Source organism: Ciona robusta, chromosome 9 (assembly GCF_009617815.1).
Source record: "Ciona robusta chromosome 9, ASM961781v2".
NCBI lineage: Eukaryota > Metazoa > Chordata > Ascidiacea > Phlebobranchia > Cionidae > Ciona > Ciona robusta.
In genome coordinates, this window is record NC_143243.1 from 7,043,636 (window position 1) to 7,061,773 (window position 18,138).

General features: G+C 37.9%; 3 protein-coding genes across 3 annotated transcripts; 2 read left to right on the forward strand and 1 right to left on the reverse strand.

Moving 5' to 3' along the window:
- The first annotated feature begins 2,163 nt into the window (after nucleotides 1-2,163).
- LOC149731789 (alpha-(1,3)-fucosyltransferase 7-like) lies at nucleotides 2,164-4,625 on the forward strand. Its single transcript, XM_089885138.1, has 5 exons — nucleotides 2,164-2,919; nucleotides 3,056-3,201; nucleotides 3,494-3,678; nucleotides 3,753-4,054; nucleotides 4,349-4,625. The coding sequence occupies exons 1-5, from the start codon at nucleotides 2,264-2,266 to the stop codon at nucleotides 4,566-4,568; spliced, it is 1,509 nt and encodes a 502-aa protein (XP_089741264.1). The 5' UTR covers nucleotides 2,164-2,263; the 3' UTR covers nucleotides 4,569-4,625.
- Nucleotides 4,626-4,970: 345 nt separating this feature from the next.
- Nucleotides 4,971-7,450, forward strand: LOC149731790 (alpha-(1,3)-fucosyltransferase 7-like). The gene is made up of 5 exons (XM_089885137.1): nucleotides 4,971-5,743; nucleotides 5,880-6,025; nucleotides 6,319-6,503; nucleotides 6,578-6,879; nucleotides 7,174-7,450. The coding sequence occupies exons 1-5, from the start codon at nucleotides 5,085-5,087 to the stop codon at nucleotides 7,391-7,393; spliced, it is 1,512 nt and encodes a 503-aa protein (XP_089741263.1). The 5' UTR covers nucleotides 4,971-5,084; the 3' UTR covers nucleotides 7,394-7,450.
- On the reverse strand, nucleotides 7,444-14,879 carry LOC149731791 (uncharacterized). The gene is made up of 5 exons (XM_089885109.1): nucleotides 10,934-14,879; nucleotides 10,160-10,877; nucleotides 8,975-9,411; nucleotides 8,526-8,771; nucleotides 7,444-8,277 (listed from the first exon to the last, which is right to left on the reverse strand). Exons 1-5 carry the CDS (start codon nucleotides 11,725-11,727, stop codon nucleotides 7,761-7,763), a joined length of 2,712 nt encoding a protein of 903 aa, XP_089741235.1. The 5' UTR covers nucleotides 11,728-14,879; the 3' UTR covers nucleotides 7,444-7,760.
- Nucleotides 14,880-18,138: the final 3,259 nt, after the last annotated feature.

Sequence of the window (18,138 nt, forward strand, 5' to 3'; positions counted from 1 at the left end):
GTTAGCTGGCCTTCTCATGATCCTATATCATAACAATAAGTGAAATCACTCTATACACCTTTATATATCATTTACCCTGCCCTGTGCCTACACTGGCCGAGCGTTTCAGCTTCTAACACTTAGCTACTGTATTGATCCTTTGAACTGTTGTTTTCTGGTAGCTCAGGCATTTCCGTGTTAAGTTACATCAGGACAACATCGGCCAGAAATAAACTGCTGTAACTTAAACCCCCTACACGTACACTGGAATAGATTTTCCTTCCAATAAACAACTGCTTGGAAAATAGCAACAAGACTTTAGGTAAACCTTTACTTCGACTCAACAAGTGTGTGCAGTCACATTTTGGACTCGCAAACTTTAGCACAATGTACATACAAGGTACCGGTATATACTGGCATGTTACACTGAGGAAAGTGGCGCACGCTTCTCAATACAATGCGTCATCTGCATGGCCGGAATTTCCGTTTATTGAAAGTACAATATACGTCCCCACATTATACGATACAGTCATTTCGTATACAAAACAAAACTTTTCTACCCTGATTCTGGTTTCCTCACTTTGCTCGTTTTTCGGGAAAATAGTTTTTATGATATTTCGTGATGTAAATTGCTAAACTGTACGGATGACCGTCTCATTAAATAGGAACCAACGTACTTTCCATGTCTCATCGAACTTATTAATGACGACTCTGTTTCCGTTGATTCAACACACGACTGTGTAGCAAGTTAACTGTATTCTTCAATCTAACAGAAATGCTAGTTAGAATTGTATTTTCGTAAGCTTTTCTCCACTGTTTTTGAATTGTAATTTCGTAAGCTTTTCTCTGCTGCTTTTGATGGTTTTGAAAGGTAAGCTGTCGTTTTGTAAACAAGTGATGCCGACTCCATACAGGAAAGCATGCTTGTGAAACAAACGCCTCTGCTTGTGGCACCTGCGTATGTTTGTACATTCACACCAACGCACTAATGACGTAAACGCCTGTAAGTAACAGCCAGTATACGACCTCGCCGGGTTAGGAACGCTATAACCTGTTCACACCGTGGTACAAAATAATACAGCTTAAACTTTTAACCGGCAACAGTCAGCGACACCTAAGGTATACACATATTATTTAAACTTTACAAAAACAAAATATTTATTTATACAACCGGTTGCAAACAAGCGATTACTGACCGTCGGAAATATTCACTATACGTCTTTATACCAGATAAAGGTGGCTGTACACAGTATCCGGCATGCGAACCCGCTTGCTAAGTCGTATGCAAACCTATTACCAAGTTCCGCATGTGGCAGCGAAATCCGGACAAAACAGACAAATAAACGGACGAACTCCTAGTACTGTGTACAGCCACCTTCAGTCGTTAAAAGATTAATTACAATATGCCTGGTAGCAGAAGTAACAGAATGAACGGCTACTGTTGTGGCACTTTATCCTATATATCCTACGTACTGCTCACAATATTGATGTCAACTACCTGCTTAATTTCACTCATATATAGGAACTAGCCCAACCCTCTGGTGACAAGTCGTTCTATAAATTACCCCATTTAACTATGGATAATAGACCTGTATAACTACATAAGAGTTACCTGTATCCTCTTAAAGCCTAAACTCGACAACGTATTTTATGACGTTAGTGTAATGTCTTCTGAGTTATTTACCCTGTCCCACTCACAGCAACTATATTGTTTCTGTTTCGGAAAGAGTTTTGAAAATGGGAATTCAGTTAAAATAACCGAATTAACCTAAAATGCTGAAGTCCAAGTACATTCTAAAATCTAAATTGTGATAAGAATGTGAAAATTGTTAATATGATTTTGAGTGAAACATAAATGAATAAACAAATATAACTTATTTATCCTGGTGGGGCAACGACAGTTATTTTTTTATGCGTCGAAAACAGTAACCGGATAAAACGAAGTATCTTTCGAATCTTAATGGAAGCAATCTTACCGCGCCGTGTAATTAGACAAGTTAATAGCACATTAAAAACATTAGGGAGAAGTAGCTCTTGTACAAAGTGAAGGATGGAATAATGTATGATGTTCTAACATACAGATGTTCTGTTACTCAAACACATTATAAATCCATTACAGGCACTTATAATTTTTTTCTATTGCATCGGTTGCTACACTTGTTTATTTAAATAAAATACAGCTCTTAAGGGAGCCAGATGATAAACCGTATAAACGTGTAGGATATAACTTTTACTGTAAGTGCTTTGTATTAAAAATAAGAACCAAATTTTGTTACCAGAAATTATGCATTCTTTTAAACGAAATTTCTGCCGACGATTTTCAATTGCTTTCAAAACTTTTCTCTTGGTGTCGATACTTTTGGCTCTGTGTCTCCAAGTAAAAAAAGCATTGCTGGATTCAGGTGCAGTTCTCAAAATAGACTACAAGACCTGGAGAAAAGTGGTGTACCGTTTACACAGCAAAGGAAACTTGCAAGAAGTAGAAACCGGGACGAATTACATGATAAATATATCTCAAGATCTAACATCTTTTAAAGTTGGACCATCGGTTGCGATGGAAAGCGGTAAGGATATTGGGAACGTATGGCGAGCTAGTAAGCATTCGAACACAGATGATTTGTATTACAAGCTCAGTAATAATGGTATTACGAGCAAATTAAACTCTGGTATCGATCATAGTTGGACCAAAGCCTCAACGCCTGTAGATCCCAGTAGTTTAGGTGCAGACCAAGAAAACGGGAGACCTATTATATTAGTCTGGTGGCCTCCAACTTGGAAGAATTTGCCCAAAAACAAACAGTTTTACCTGGAAAGAAATTTTCAAGGCGAATGTGGAAACTGCAGGCTGACAATGAACCGTCGGTTATTAAATCAAAGTAAAGTTGTCGTTTTCGACAACTTGCCGAATGCAGCTAACTTGAACGATCTTCCACCTTACAGGTAAACCTAGAATAGTAGAATATATAAATATATACAACATATTAGTATTACATAAACGACAACAAGCAGCATGAAATATAAATAATAAATGATGGGATTCTCTACTGTGTAAGTTAACGTTGTGCAATTTCGACAGAACCGCGGAGCAAGCGTACGTTTTATGGCACCGAGAAACACCGGCTAAAACGTTTCATCTTCGCTCGGCCATGGTTGGCGTATTTGACACGATGTTTAACTATACGATGTCTTATAGAAGAGATAGTGATTTTCGTTGGTATTCAGGTATGATATGTATTTAGTGAAAAAGAGATTTCTTTCACACGTATAGTAGTTGGGGGGAAGATGGGACACCCTTTCATACTATTTTCTCATCCCATTTGGTAGAAAACACAGAACTTTCAAAGCATTATAAAACCGTACCTACACTACTCCCATAGACCTTTGTTTAATGTAAAAAACACGATCGGGATATTTGAATATTATGTGATAAAGGCCCAGCAATATTTTATAACGCCCCTCGTACAACATATAAATATATGTTTATTTTTATTAATATATTAAACTTTTGTTTCAGGTAATATACCATATACTGCGCACTCTTGGCCAAAACAAGCAGTCACAGACCCACAGTTATACATCGATGAAATCATTAAATCAAAACGCCGCCTAGCGACATGGGTTGTTAGCAACTGTAACAACACTAGAGGCGCAGTCGAGCGAAAAAAGTACGTGTTTAAATTGTTAGAAGCCGGGTTAAAGGTAAGCGAGCTTTTGTTCAATGATAAATTTGTTTTTATCAGTATTAAATCAAAATGTTTAATATTTCTATTCAGATTGATATGTACGGGAAATGCTTCGGCCAACGAATAATGAAAAACAACTTCACAACGTTTTTATCGTCATACAAATTTTACCTTGCGTTTGAAAATTCCTGGCATTGCCGAGATTACGTGACGGAAAAATTTTGGCGAAATGGAATCATGGCTGGTGTTGTGCCGGTGGTTTGGGGGCCAACGAAGGAAGATGTGGCAGAAGTTGCTCCGGTCGGATCCTACATCCATATAGAGGACTTCGAGTCACCTAAAGCACTTGTGGATTACTTAATTTATCTGGATAAAAACGATCACGAATACAGGTATAGTAATGACGTTTAAAGCTAGTTGAAAACATGTTTTAACACATATAGTAGGGTGGGGGAGACGTGACAACTTTAGCACATATAATATGCAAATATCCTGATCGTGTTTTAAACAATTAACAACCGTTTATAGGAGTTGCGAAGATACAGTTTTATAATTCTTTGTCTGTTTTTTGTTTAGTACCAAATGGGACGAGAAATAGATTAAAAAGGTGTCCCATATTCCCCCATCCTACTATATAGATAGTATTAAAAACAGTTTTGATTTTTCTGTTGTGCATAAATTTACAGAAGGTATTTTAACTGGAGGAAAACTGCGATCACAGAAGACGGGACAGAGCCTATGCAGACAATTCGACCAGGTTATGAAGCACCGTTATGCCAAATGTGCAGAAGAATCATTCAAAGTAAAGGGAAACTTCCGAAACGCGTTCTAAACTCCACATTGAGTTGGGTGTTTGGTAATATGAACAATACGGCATGTTTGTTGTATGATGTATATCCAAACTAAAACTACCAAGTACATCGCTTGCACCAAATACAGCAACGCACAGTGCTGCCTTCTAAATTTTAAAATTACTGTATTGGCAATAATTAGAAAGAAATCACAGGAAAGAAATTAAGATATTACAGCACCACGTTTAAAATGGAATGTCTCAAACAAAACGTTTTAAAATAGATAAAATGTGGCTTGCTAAAATGATGGACATTGAAACTGAGAAAGGACATTGAAACTGAGAAAGTTAATAGCACATTAAAAACATTAGGGAGAAGTAGCTCTTGTACAAAGTGAAGGATGGAATAATGTATGATGTTCTAACATACAGATGTTCTGTTACTTAAACACATTATAAATCCATTACAGGCACTTATAATTTTTTTTCTATTGCATCGGTTGCTACACTTGTTTATTTAAATAAAATACAGCTCTTAAGGGAGCCAGATGATAAACCGTATAAACGTGTAGGATATGATTTTACTGTAAGTACTTTGTATTCAAAATAAGAACCAAATTTTGTTACCGGAAATGATGCATTCTTTTAAACGAAATTTCTGCCGACGATTTTCAATTGCTTTCAAAACTTTTCTCTTGGTGTCGATACTTTTGGCTCTGTGTCTCCAAGTAAAAAAAGCATTGCTGGATTCAGGTGCAGTTCTTAAAATAGACTACAAGACCTGGAGAAAGGTGGTGTACCGTTTACACAGCAAAGGAAACTTGCAAGAAGTAGAAACCGGGACGAACTACATGATAAATATATCTCAAGATCTAACATCTTTTAAAGTTGGACCATCGGTTGTGATGGAAAGCGGTAAGGATATTGGGAACGTATGGCAAGCTAGTAAGCATTCGAACACAGATGATTTGTATTACAAGCTCAGTAATAATGGTATTACGAGCAAATTAAACTCTGGTATCGATCATAGTTGGACCAAAGCCTCAACGCCTGTAGATCCCAGTAGTTTAGGTGCAGACCAAGAAAACGGGAGACCTATTATATTAGTCTGGTGGCCTCCAACTTGGAAGAATTTGCCCAAAAACAAACAGTTTTACCTGGAAAGAAGTTTTCAAGGCGAATGTGGAAACTGCAGGCTGACAATGAACCGTCGGTTATTAAATCAAAGTAAAGTTGTCGTTTTCGACAACTTGCCGAATGCAGCTAACTTGAACGATCTTCCACCTTACAGGTAAACCTAGAATAGTAGAATATATAAATATATACAACATATTAGTATTACATAAACGACAACAAGCAGCATGAAATATAAATAATAAATGATGGGATTCTCTACTGTGTAAGTTAACGTTGTGCAATTTCGACAGAATCGCGGAGCAAGCGTACGTTTTATGGCACCGAGAAACACCGGCTAAAACGTTTCATCTTCGCTCGGCCATGGTTGGCGTATTTGACACGATGTTTAACTATACGATGTCTTATAGAAGAGATAGTGATTTTCGTTGGTATTCAGGTATGATGTATGTATTTAGTATAAAAGAAATTTCTTTCACACGTATAGTAGTTGGGGGAAGATGGGACACCCTTTCATACTATTTTCTCATCCCATTTGGTAGAAAACACAGAACATTCAAAGCATTATAAAACCGTACCTACACTACTCCCATAGACCTTTGTTCAATGTAAAAAACAAGATCGGGATATTTGAATATTATGTGACAAAGGCCCAGCAATATTTTATAACGCCCCTCGTACAACATATAAATATATGTTTATTTTTATTAATATATTAAACTTTTGTTTCAGGTAATATACCATATACTGCGCACTCTTGGCCAAAACAAGCAGTCACAGACCCACAGTTATACATCGATGAAATCATTAAATCAAAACGCCACCTAGCGACATGGGTTGTTAGCAACTGTAACAACACTAGAGGCGCAGTTGAGCGAAAAAAGTACGTGTTTAAATTGTTAGAAGCCGGGTTAAAGGTAAGCGAGCTTTTGTTCAATGATAAATTTGTTTTTATCAGTATTAAATCAAAATGTTTAATATTTCTATTCAGATTGATATGTACGGGAAATGCTTCGGCCAACGAATAACGAAAAACAACTTCACAACGTTTTTATCGTCATACAAATTTTACCTTGCGTTTGAAAATTCCTGGCATTGCCGAGATTACGTGACGGAAAAATTTTGGCGAAATGGAATCATGGCTGGTGTTGTGCCGGTGGTTTGGGGGCCAACGAAGGAAGATGTGGCAGAAGTTGCTCCGGTCGGATCCTACATCCATATAGAGGACTTCGAGTCACCTAAAGCACTTGTGGATTACTTAATTTATCTGGATAAAAACGATCACGAATACAGGTATAGTAATGACGTTTAAAGCTAGTTGAAAACATGTTTTAACACATATAGTAGGGTGGGGGAGACGTGACAACTTTAGCACATATAATATGCAAATATCCTGATCGTGTTTTAAACAATTAACAACCGTTTATAGGAGTTGCGAAGATACAGTTTTATAATTCTTTGTCTGTTTTTTGTTTAGTACCAAATGGGACGAGAAATAGATTAAAAAGGTGTCCCATATTCCCCCATCCTACTATATAGATAGTATTAAAAACAGTTTTGATTTTTCTGTTGTGCATAAATTTACAGAAGGTATTTTAACTGGAGGAAAACTGCGATCACAGAAGACGGGACAGAGCCTATGCAGACAATTCGACCAGGTTATGAAGCACCGTTATGCCAAATGTGCAGAAGAATCATTCAAAGTAAAGGGAAACTTCCGAAACGCGTTCTAAACTCCACATTGAGTTGGGTGTTTGGTAATATGAACAATACGGCATGTTTGTTGTATGATGTATATCCAAACTAAAACTACCAAGTACATCGCTTGCACCAAATACAGCAACGCACAGTGCTGCCTTCTAAATTTTAAAATTACTGTATTGGCAATAATTAGAAAGAAATCACAGGAAAGAAATTAAGATATTACAGCACCACGTTTAAAATGGAATGTCTCAAACAAAACGTTTTAAAATAGATAAAATGTGGCTTGTCAAAAAATCAAAAATATAACTAAATAAGTACAGAAATATAGCTTAAAAATAAAGCTAAATTAAATTGCATGATGGCTGCAGTAAATCAAAACTATCAATATACAGAAAATTCGTTTGTGCTTTAGTAGAAATCAATGTAATTGCCCAAAACATTCCATAAATTCCCTAATTAAGATTTACTATCTACGTTAATAAATGCTCGAATTCCCGAGAAGGAGGAGTATTATCCACACTTCCCTTCCCCAATACCACAGACAGTAGAGGTTTCTCTTTGCCTGATGATTCAAGACCTGAACGATCAGATTCCGAATCATCCACGAACGGAATGTTACTGGATTCAGAATGTCGTAAAAATTCCATCATTTCAATATCGCCTTCAAACTGCTTTGGGCGTGGAACTGGAAGTTTGTGTTTCCAAAACGCTGTTTTTTTAGGCCTTTTTTCCTCGAAAACATTGGGACAGCTGTGGAAACCTTTGTCGGATAAATTAGTTGCTTTATGAAGGCACTCCGGCGAGTTGTTGTTTTGTGAGTTTTGTTGGTACTTTGAACATGATGTACACTGTTCTGTATCTTCCATATTGAATGCAGCATCACTACAAGACGAGCTGGAGCTTGAACTTGGACGGTGTTGTTTTGAAGCAAGGTTCTCGCCTGATCTTGCCATGCTACTCAGGACTAGATTGGTCCTGTATTGAACCCTGAAACAAAAAATATCATAGAGAGGTTGTTTGTTGTATTACAACCGAGCACCTCGTGTGCCGAGCATTGATGGATAGAATATAGGTATATGACGTTCAATATACCGTTTTGTATTCTCTTAACATAAAAAAATAGGAGATCGGCCAGCTTTGGTTTAAATCGCCAGGCCCCTTGGGTTATCCTGCAGGACATCATCCGTAAAACAAATGAAACAGCATACATCAAAGTCAGGGTTCTTATGGGTTACCTTCCGCCCGAAGAAGGTTCTTTTGGAGGCAATTTTCGTGTTTTGCTCAGGGAAGTGAGACCGGATTGTGGGTTGACGGTTGAGCTCGGTTTAAATTCGGTTGAAAGGTAGCTACGTTGGGGTAATATGCGTTGGTGGGCGTCACTGCTGGTAGATTCTGATGAACGCAATGCCCGTTGTTCACTTATGATGTGGTACACACCAGACTTGTAACGTCGGATCCGATGTACAAGAACGCTACAGGAGCTGTGGGAATAATGGGGTGTATTAACCTTCTGGTATTTGTTGGAATGATTAAAATATATGGACATGGCGTGGGACATTAAAAAGGCAGTGTCGAAATAACAGTCTGAAAAACTGTTTAGAAAAATTAAGCGGCAATGGTACTCGCAATTCGAAGTATATGTAACGGTGTTAGGAAGAACAAAAACCAAGAATGTTTGGCTTACCCGCAAAACATGACAAGGAATATAGAAATTGCGAACGTAATTGGTCCAATCAGGGAGGCAACGATGAGTGATATCGGTTCTTCGGGACAGTTTAAGTACGACATTGGGACAGTGGAGATGGGATAATAAATATAGACGTTCTGCGGAAGATTACAGAGTGATTTCCCGGATGGTATAACTAGTCTGCACTGGTTTTCGTACCAGTAGTTGTGACCATCAAGTACTACGCCGGTGGTGTTTGAAGGCATTGCTTGGCAACCATTAGAGTTGAAACTATCTGTTGAAAGCGAGTGCCTGAGTGCCCGTACGTGGCAATCACAGAAGATTGGGTTGTTATAGAACCAAAGTTGGGCCAAATTCGGTAAGGTGGTTATGACGCCATCGTCTTTGTAAATGTCTTTTGATGCTGCGAGGTTTATTCTCGTCAAGTTGCAACTCTGTTAACAAAAAGGTACAGTTAAAAAATGCATTAATTTTAGTGCGGTAATTTCGATATGAATTGGCATGTGAGAGGTACAAATAAACTGAATTTTATCCTTTTTTTTAAAACGCGAAGGTTTCGAATATCAGAACAGGTAAATAAACATACTGCTATAACTATATACATCGATAACAAAGTAGATCGACCAGCTTTCATTTTCACCCATTATAGATGAGGAGATCAGTCGAACACATGCCAAATGTAACTATAGCTCGATGGTGCCCTGACATTATAGCCCACTTTTACAGACTTTATGCACAAATGCGAGTAGCGGAGTATACGAATACATAATTTATAAAGCCGCCGGGCATAAATACTACCGGCTAAGCTCTCACGGTCTTTGGCTCCAATCAAAGCAAACGTAAACCCCATTAAAAATACATTCGGTAAGCGAAACAATTTTCAGTTCACAGACATGATGGTTTGTTTACAATTAACCCCATAAGTGTTTTTTTTTATGTTTTAATTGGTGCCGTAAACATGTCGCTCTTGTTTTTGTGATTTTTTACTTTAGCCAAAACATTTTATATTTTATTTCATTTATGAAACGCATAAAGTACCCTGTCATTCCTATCCTAATATATACATTAACTTGATAGTATAGCAGAACGGTTGACAAACATTTTTGGAGCGTGTGGTACGTACATAGGCTAACTAAGAGCAAACACATGTAAAAATTAAAACGAGCATCACGAATACGTTACCTGTAAGAAGAGGTATTTCAACGCAGGGACGTAAGTGAAGGCGTCGTCCGCCAAGAAGGACAAATGGCGGTTATTTCGCAGTGAAAGCCACTCTAAACGCGGAAGTTTATTGTATAGAGCTGGACTGGCTACAGTGGTGACGTGGTATGAGAATGCGCTGCTTGATAAGTCAGCAACTGCTTCGTTGATGGACGGAGACACGATGTATGATAGAGAGGATTCGGATAAAGGTAAACCGAACGTCATTGGAGCATCGAACACGGGATCCAACTTGATACTGAGAAAGAAATGTGATTCAACCACCACAAGTCGGTTATACGAAAGATCCAGAGTTTTAATTGAATCTTGCGGTCCGTTATCCAGCCAGCCAGGTTGAATAGTTTCAATCCCACAGTAACTTAGGTTCAAATATCGCAAACTCCTAAATCCTCGAAAGACGTCGCGTTTGATCTCTTTAATTAATGGCATCCCATGCAGCTCTAGTGAAACGGTGGAGTTTCCCAATAAACCAATTGATTTAAAATTTGGTAGATTTGCCATGACTCTGTTACCAGCAAGTGAAAGATGATCTAAACTCTTTAAACCAGTGAAGCAATCATGTGCAAGTCCAGATTTAGTGTTCAGTTGATTAAAAGACAAATCCAAGTAACGTAAATTTGTGAGACTCCGAAATGATGCCGGTTCAACCAACACTAAGTGATTGTCGCTGATTGAAAACCTAAAAAAGGTTGAGTGTTTATAAAACGTGAGCTTGCATGTAAGAAACATACTTACCATTTCAAGTGGGCCAGCTTCTTCAGCGATGTTGAAGTTATAACGGTGATTGAATTATGCGAAACATCGAGTGACGTTAGTGGTTTAGCGTCCAAACCAACGGTCCAGGAAAGATCTTCTAACCGGTTATGGCTGAGGTTTAGATGTCTAAGCGATGAAAATGATAGAAATGCGTCCTGGTCGATACGTTGCATGTGGTTACCGGACAAATTGATTGAAGTTAAATTGGCAGAGGCCATACGGAATTTGGTGTTGTTTATAAAATGCGGCACCGAGGCCAGATGCTCGATTTGATGTTCTTCGAGTATAAGCCGCACCGTGTTACGTGGTAACCGTGTGGGCCACGTTGTATATATACCTTGTATACAAGATACCACGGTACCTTGGGCTGAAATATCATGTTGGGGGGAATGTTCGTTATAGTTCCAACACGTACAGTCTAAAGGACAGAGATCGTGCTCCATGTAATATAGTGGCCCTTCCGTGTTCTGACAACTCGCGGTCAGTGATATAAGGAACAAAAATGCCGCAATCTGCGTCATCATTTTAGCAAACTGAATGAAAGCGCTCCATTTCCTCCACGGACATTGAAACTGACGGAAGACAAAATTGTCTTGGTCATTATCTTCCCACAATAGACGACGTCTTCTAAAATCTGGATAACAAATTTCCCAGCTAGACTGAAGAAATAACGAAACACCAGCATTTCTAGAAATGTCACATTGATTGGCCGGTTTGACTTGTTCGTATTCGTGGTGATGACAGTAACATTTTGAATGCTTGTTTCCCCTCATCGCTGCTAACCAAGCACTCAGGTGACCAGGACTGATCAGAACTAGGTTTACATATTTCTTGCAGATAGCAACAGTTTACAATAAAACATGGAAAAATCCTTAAACTTTCAGAACAGCCGCTCGATATCTGGATATATACCAACATATTACTGAAGGAATTTTAGCGCTCGTATACATGTTTCAAGAGCATTTTTGTAACCATGAAATTGCTAAAGTACAAAACCTGTTTTTCTTACAATAAACCCTTTACAATGCTGTGTTGCTAGTCACCAAACAACGACCATAAACTGAAGTCTTCACCGTGTTTCATGCTACTTTACTGGATGACGCGACGTAAATGGTGCTCGGTTACAAGTTAATTTCCAATTATTGACGTCATAGCAAACGTTTTAGGTATACGTTGCGGTGAAACGACGCGATCGCTGGTCGGTCGGTTATAACTAAATTACACAAGTGCATGTTGTTACTTATTCTTTATTCCGTACAACAACATTTATTCTCTTTGATATAAAGAACCTTGGCATCTATAACTGTGTTAAAGTTCAAGAAATATCTACATTTGTTAACTACTTATTTAACGATTTGTATTCTCAAATGACTGCACGAATTTAACTGTATATTTTTTTGGTTCAGCAAACTATATGTTACCGGGCGTTAAACAAAATTTAACACAAAATATTTGTACCCTGTATTGCAGCTTATAAAGGTTGTAGTTCATTTGACCTAATCGTGACGGTTTTACAACGGATATTTATCATAGCACGGCACGCGACACGGTCGTGATATGACGTCATGGTATTCAATCACAACGTCACGAAGTATTGTATAAAGATGTTTACGAGCAATTCCAGAAGCATTAACATTTTAAAACTACAGAGTCATCAGTTTGTGCACGATTATTATGACGTTTGTTTTCTATCGTAAGGTTATACTTTACAAATTTAATACAAACAAGATAATCACGTTAGTCCTTATGTACATACACGCTGACATAAGCTAGTACCCATGTTTCTCTTGGCGAACACGATTACAGGATAATCGATGCTATGCTGGAGAGTACCTTTTAATTTGGGTGGTATCACATTGCTGCAAACTAATGCGGGTGTATGGATATTGAATTACGTGCGTGTACGTGGCCACGTACATTATTAATCCACGCAAAACGGTACAGCTTATCCGATTCCACCGTGAGATAATCCTTGACATTAAACTGCGGGTCAACGGGGCTGTAGTAGATAACATGGCTTATATATTCTCGATAGTCTGCTAACTTAACTCTCAAGTGATGTTTCATAAATCTTGACACATTTGGTTTCTTACTTTTGCCTCGTGCATCTCTCTTATATACAAGCCGTCATATCCCGGTAAATGTTTTCGTGCCATGATGATTTTCCGGGTAGCTGTATGCTTCTTGCACAATGGGTTGAGTAAAGCCCTTCCTATTATATTATAGTTATACGAATACAGCGACAACGCGACGAGTTCGCCTGTTTTAAAAACATGTAGCGGTGGAACCTGCATTGTAGTTTAACAAAGATAAAGCATATACGCGTAGTATATGACACTGGACACATAACGACTACTAAAAATCCATTGATGGCTTTATCTACGTTAGAGTTCATCGGCAATAAGGAATCGCGAAAGGGTTTATTATGCTCCTCTGACCCGACTGGCAAACCCTTATTGAAGTGAAACTCACAGCCAAGCAGACAATATATATGTGCGTCGGCGTCGCTTTGTTTATATCACATAATGTGCATGGTCACACGCTTGGGGTGGAAATCGTTTCAGTTTGAAAACCAATAAAGGAACGGAGGGGTCTAGGTTTCCCGCAAATTAAGTCAAAATTGAGAGTGCGTCAAAACAAAGACCAAAATCGAATCATTAGGTCAACTTTTGACAAAACACGACCGTAATATAACCGTGCAGTACGCCACGCAAACCTAGCAATAGCTTTAAAGTGTATTATATAGAGAACGCTGATCAAGCGCGCTGTGCAAAACAGGCCATGTTTTAAAATCGTCTCAGGTGGTTTACAAACACGGAAAGGACAGTCTGTGAGTTCCATAATATTATGGCGGAATATTCAACTGAGTGAAACAAAACTACATTATTTTTCAGTCATCTAAGTCGCTATTCTGGCTTGGAGAGAAATATTTGCAGTAACATTGGTTTGAGTTCCATTCTGCGGTATTGTTTCACTATAACACGCTTTTATTTTAGCCTGTCTCCCCCGGATTAAGGTTCCATAATCGATTTTACCAAGCAGCAGACCGCGCGGTGCGCTTCTACAAGATAAAATTAACAAAATTGCCTATTTCGTGACATTGTTCAATGGACTAGGACGGTATCATAAATTTCTATTAATTATGTATGCTAATTTTCATCCCGAAGGGGGCTATCCGGCAATATAACTGTAATTCAAATTTATTTAGACAACCAACTCCAACGGCAGCCGAGTAGCTTCGTACATCCATTAATTACGCATTTCGGAAAAGGGCAAACGCCCGGATCCTAAAACAGCTTACATTAAAAGTTCTTTGATATCCATGTATTATACATTAGTCTCTGTAAGATATAGTTCTCCTTTGACAAATGATTCAAAAAGAGACGAAATCAAATACCCTATAGAACTGCTTGTGAAAATTGATACGACGAAAAGTGCAAGGCATATGAAACACCATAACTAATACAAATTCTACAGTTTATGCGTGTAGCAATATCGAACGATAGAACTATAGAAGTTGAGCAGTTAAACTGTAGTGGCGTGTTCTGTGAATAAGATACATATGCGGAAGCACTTTCTGTCCTGGTTTTTCTAACTGTCCCACTGCAGAACTATAACTAAAATTACAACGTGAAAATAAAATTAGGGACACCTGGTTTGCCTAACCGTTTGTACACTTTCTCTCTCTGTTGTGAAACATTAACTTATTACTGGAAACAAAGAAGAAAACAATAAAGGGGAACTGATGGGAATCTATATTATCAATGTTTGTCCAACGGTGCCGTTACTATTTGAATATATTAACCGTTGAGACCGTGTATGCCAATTTATAGCTTATGCCTTCTGAGTCAGCAGTATGGCTGAAGCTAAAAAATATGCGAAAAATTAAACATTCCGTTTCTATTTGAACTGCGTTTGACTTTGTTTTATTAATCAACTCAACGACAGTTTCTCTGGGTATTTTCCCAAAACCACTTGTTAATCATTTCTAATATGTAACCTATAAGCATTTCACATGGAACTTAGTTTGCTGTATTCTCGCTATGGCACGTACACAGAATCACGTTTTTACGTTTAGTGAAGCTGTTGAAAGACTGACTGTGCGGTTTGAATTCGAATCATTTTTACCTTTCCTATTCCATCCTCGCATTACTCAGATACCGAATACGACCTGATTTGTTGTCTGGGCTTCGCTGTTTTCCCTTAGTTACCTTTGCCCGTATTTTGAGTAACGTACCTTCGGGCTATGCTCAGATTAAACGCATTAGGCACGAGTTTTGTTCGACGCAATATAATCCTGCAAATATGTATCATTTTAGTAAAGGCATTATAAAAAACATATCAAGGTTACGTACAGTAGAGTGGGGGATACGAGATACCTTTAGCACGTAATATCCAATTATTCTGATTGTGTTTTAAACAATTAATAAAATTTTATGGGCGCCGTGGGGTTATGGTTTTATAATTCTTTGAATGTTCTTTGTTTACTATCAAATGGGACAAAACATAACAAAAAAAAGGTGTTCCATCCTCCCCCACTATACAATATATACGAACAACCAAGCTTCGCAACTTAAGTCGTGTTACAATCTTCCGCTAAACATTAACTAATAGCACAACTTTAAACTCGTAAAATCTCCCAAATCCACTGAGCCGTTCACTTAGCTATTGTACCTTATCTGGTTAAGCGAGCTTCCCGTACAGGATTAAAACCTCAAGACACCAACGCTAACCACAATTATTTTACACCTTAAAGCACCGTGGGTAATTTGATTTTCAATTAAATCGAGCCAATGATGAAACATCACTGCTATGGAATGCTGTTAACCTCGTTCTAAATCTCATGCTAGTTTTAAACTGATATATATATACATAAATAAAACTACTATAGTTTCTAATATACTTATGTCTGATTAAAAAACTTTTTCTGGTATCATAAAGCAAAACGGTGGAAATTTCGCGTTCTGTTATATTGTCACTTACTCTGCTACGACCGATGTTGCTTGACGTACATAAAAAATTAAACATCTTATGGCGCTCTGCTATTTCGAACGTGAATCACTTTTCGATCACTTTTGATTATCTACAGTAGCTTTAACTTTAACTTACAGCTATAAGTTTAGAATCTAACTTGAGTACTTGGGTACAAGATGGTGGGTTCTATGACAACAGTTTGTTTTTGTACGTGGTGAATAAAAGCGACTAACAGATTGAAAATATACGGAATATAATTCTTTGTTACAGACAGGTCGTGCTATTGTTGCATTCCAGTCTATTTAAAAGCCAAAATAAAGGCAGTTTGCCGACTGTTCAGAATCCGGGCCTTATAATAACAGAACACTGGTGTAACAGCTTTCAAAAAGTACCTTCGCGTTTAGAAATATAAACTCACAAACGCAAACCGCAAAAGGATTTTACCGCTCTAACCAACTCACCAGCAAAAATAAACCATGACGTAAATGCATGGGAATAATAGAACATTGTTTAATGTTATACGCTATGGGCGCAAGAATTTTAATTGAACGGGTAGATCACTAAGTTCATATTTAATTTAATTAAGCAGATGGAGCGAACGTGGCATTTAAGTAACACGTTGACGTAAGAGGAAAACGTAATCATGCGTATGAAAAACACACATAGCGCGTAAACTACAGAGCGTAAGTTTACGCAGCGGTTGCTGCAATATCGGCCGCATTGCGTAGACGAGCGTATATACAGTACACACGAAACTGCGCTGCTGTCTGCAGGTTGCTCTTGTGCGAGAGAGCAGCAAGCTGCATAATTTATAATCGTACCTTCAACATGACATAAACATACAAAGCTGTAATACCTATGACTGAATATGCTTTCTGCAAACGGTTTTAACAAAGTTATAAATTGTGTGCTTGGATCTATTTAATACTTTTACCATGCACTGTATATATAGTAGGGTGGGGAAAGATGGGACACCTTCAGAACATATACTAAACGGGCCGAGAAAATAAAGGTGCATATTCAATAGGCAAAAACATCTGTATTAAGACATTATAGTAACCATAAAATTCGTGCTGTACAAAACCATTAGAACGTTGGTTTGGTTAAAGTTCCTGTTGCGTTTAACTTATCTCTCTCATCAACGTTATTCAATCGGTAAATATCTTCCATTCCATGCGACCGTTCGCTCTAAACCACTAAATCTATAGATAGTGTACACGTTAAACGTAAGGGATACCCATGCGTGACGGGTACGTACAGCTATGCGGAGAAAACGTCAAAGAGGAGTCAGTTGTCTCACGTTGTTGCCTCGGCAACCCGATTTTAGTACAACGCCCATAGCGAAGTGGTTTAAAGATCCTCATATAGAATTCACTTCTGTACATAATAAGAGCGTAGCATCCATCACTATATGCGTGGTGATTGTGTGCAAAAACGTAAAGTGGCTTCTTATATACAAGCGCAGCAACCCGTGAGGGACGATGACAAATTTGACGTTTATGCCACTTAACTAAAACAGCACAAATTCTATCCACATTTGACACAATAGGAAAGATTAGGTAAATGGTTAAGTACCTTTGTCGGTTGATTGCACATTTCTTGTGGTTCTTGCAACTTTTAACGGAAAAGATGAAATAAAGTTGACCACGGGCCCTTTCTAATGCGGTTTGCATGGACAAAGGGATGGACCACTTATCGGAGCATCATAGCAATCTCTTCTTCCCACCAGCCCAAACCGTGGTGTTGCACTTATCGGGGGTCGGTATAGTCTGTCCCTAACAATAAAATGTTACAACATTTACTAACAGTGTGTGTGTTATCAAGTGATCAACAGCACGCAACGGATTAAAAACAATCATAAACAATGAGATGGTTCATGTTGTATTATATTTGCTTGTCCTATTTGAAAAAAAAAACAAAGAACATCAAAAATGTTATAACCGTATAACCTCGCGACTCTAAGTTATTAAATATTAAAAACACAAAGTATGAAATATTATGTTCAAAAGGTATCTCGTTTAATCCACATAAGCAACAGCTCTACTATATATAACTTTGGTATATACCACGTATATTTTCCGTCACAGTATAATGTGTAGATTATTATGATATTAAGTCGGATATCTAGAGCGGAATGTACTATAAATAACCGACCAACAAAGTATATAAATTTGTAAACCTGCATATTTACTCGCCATGCGTTAATGCCT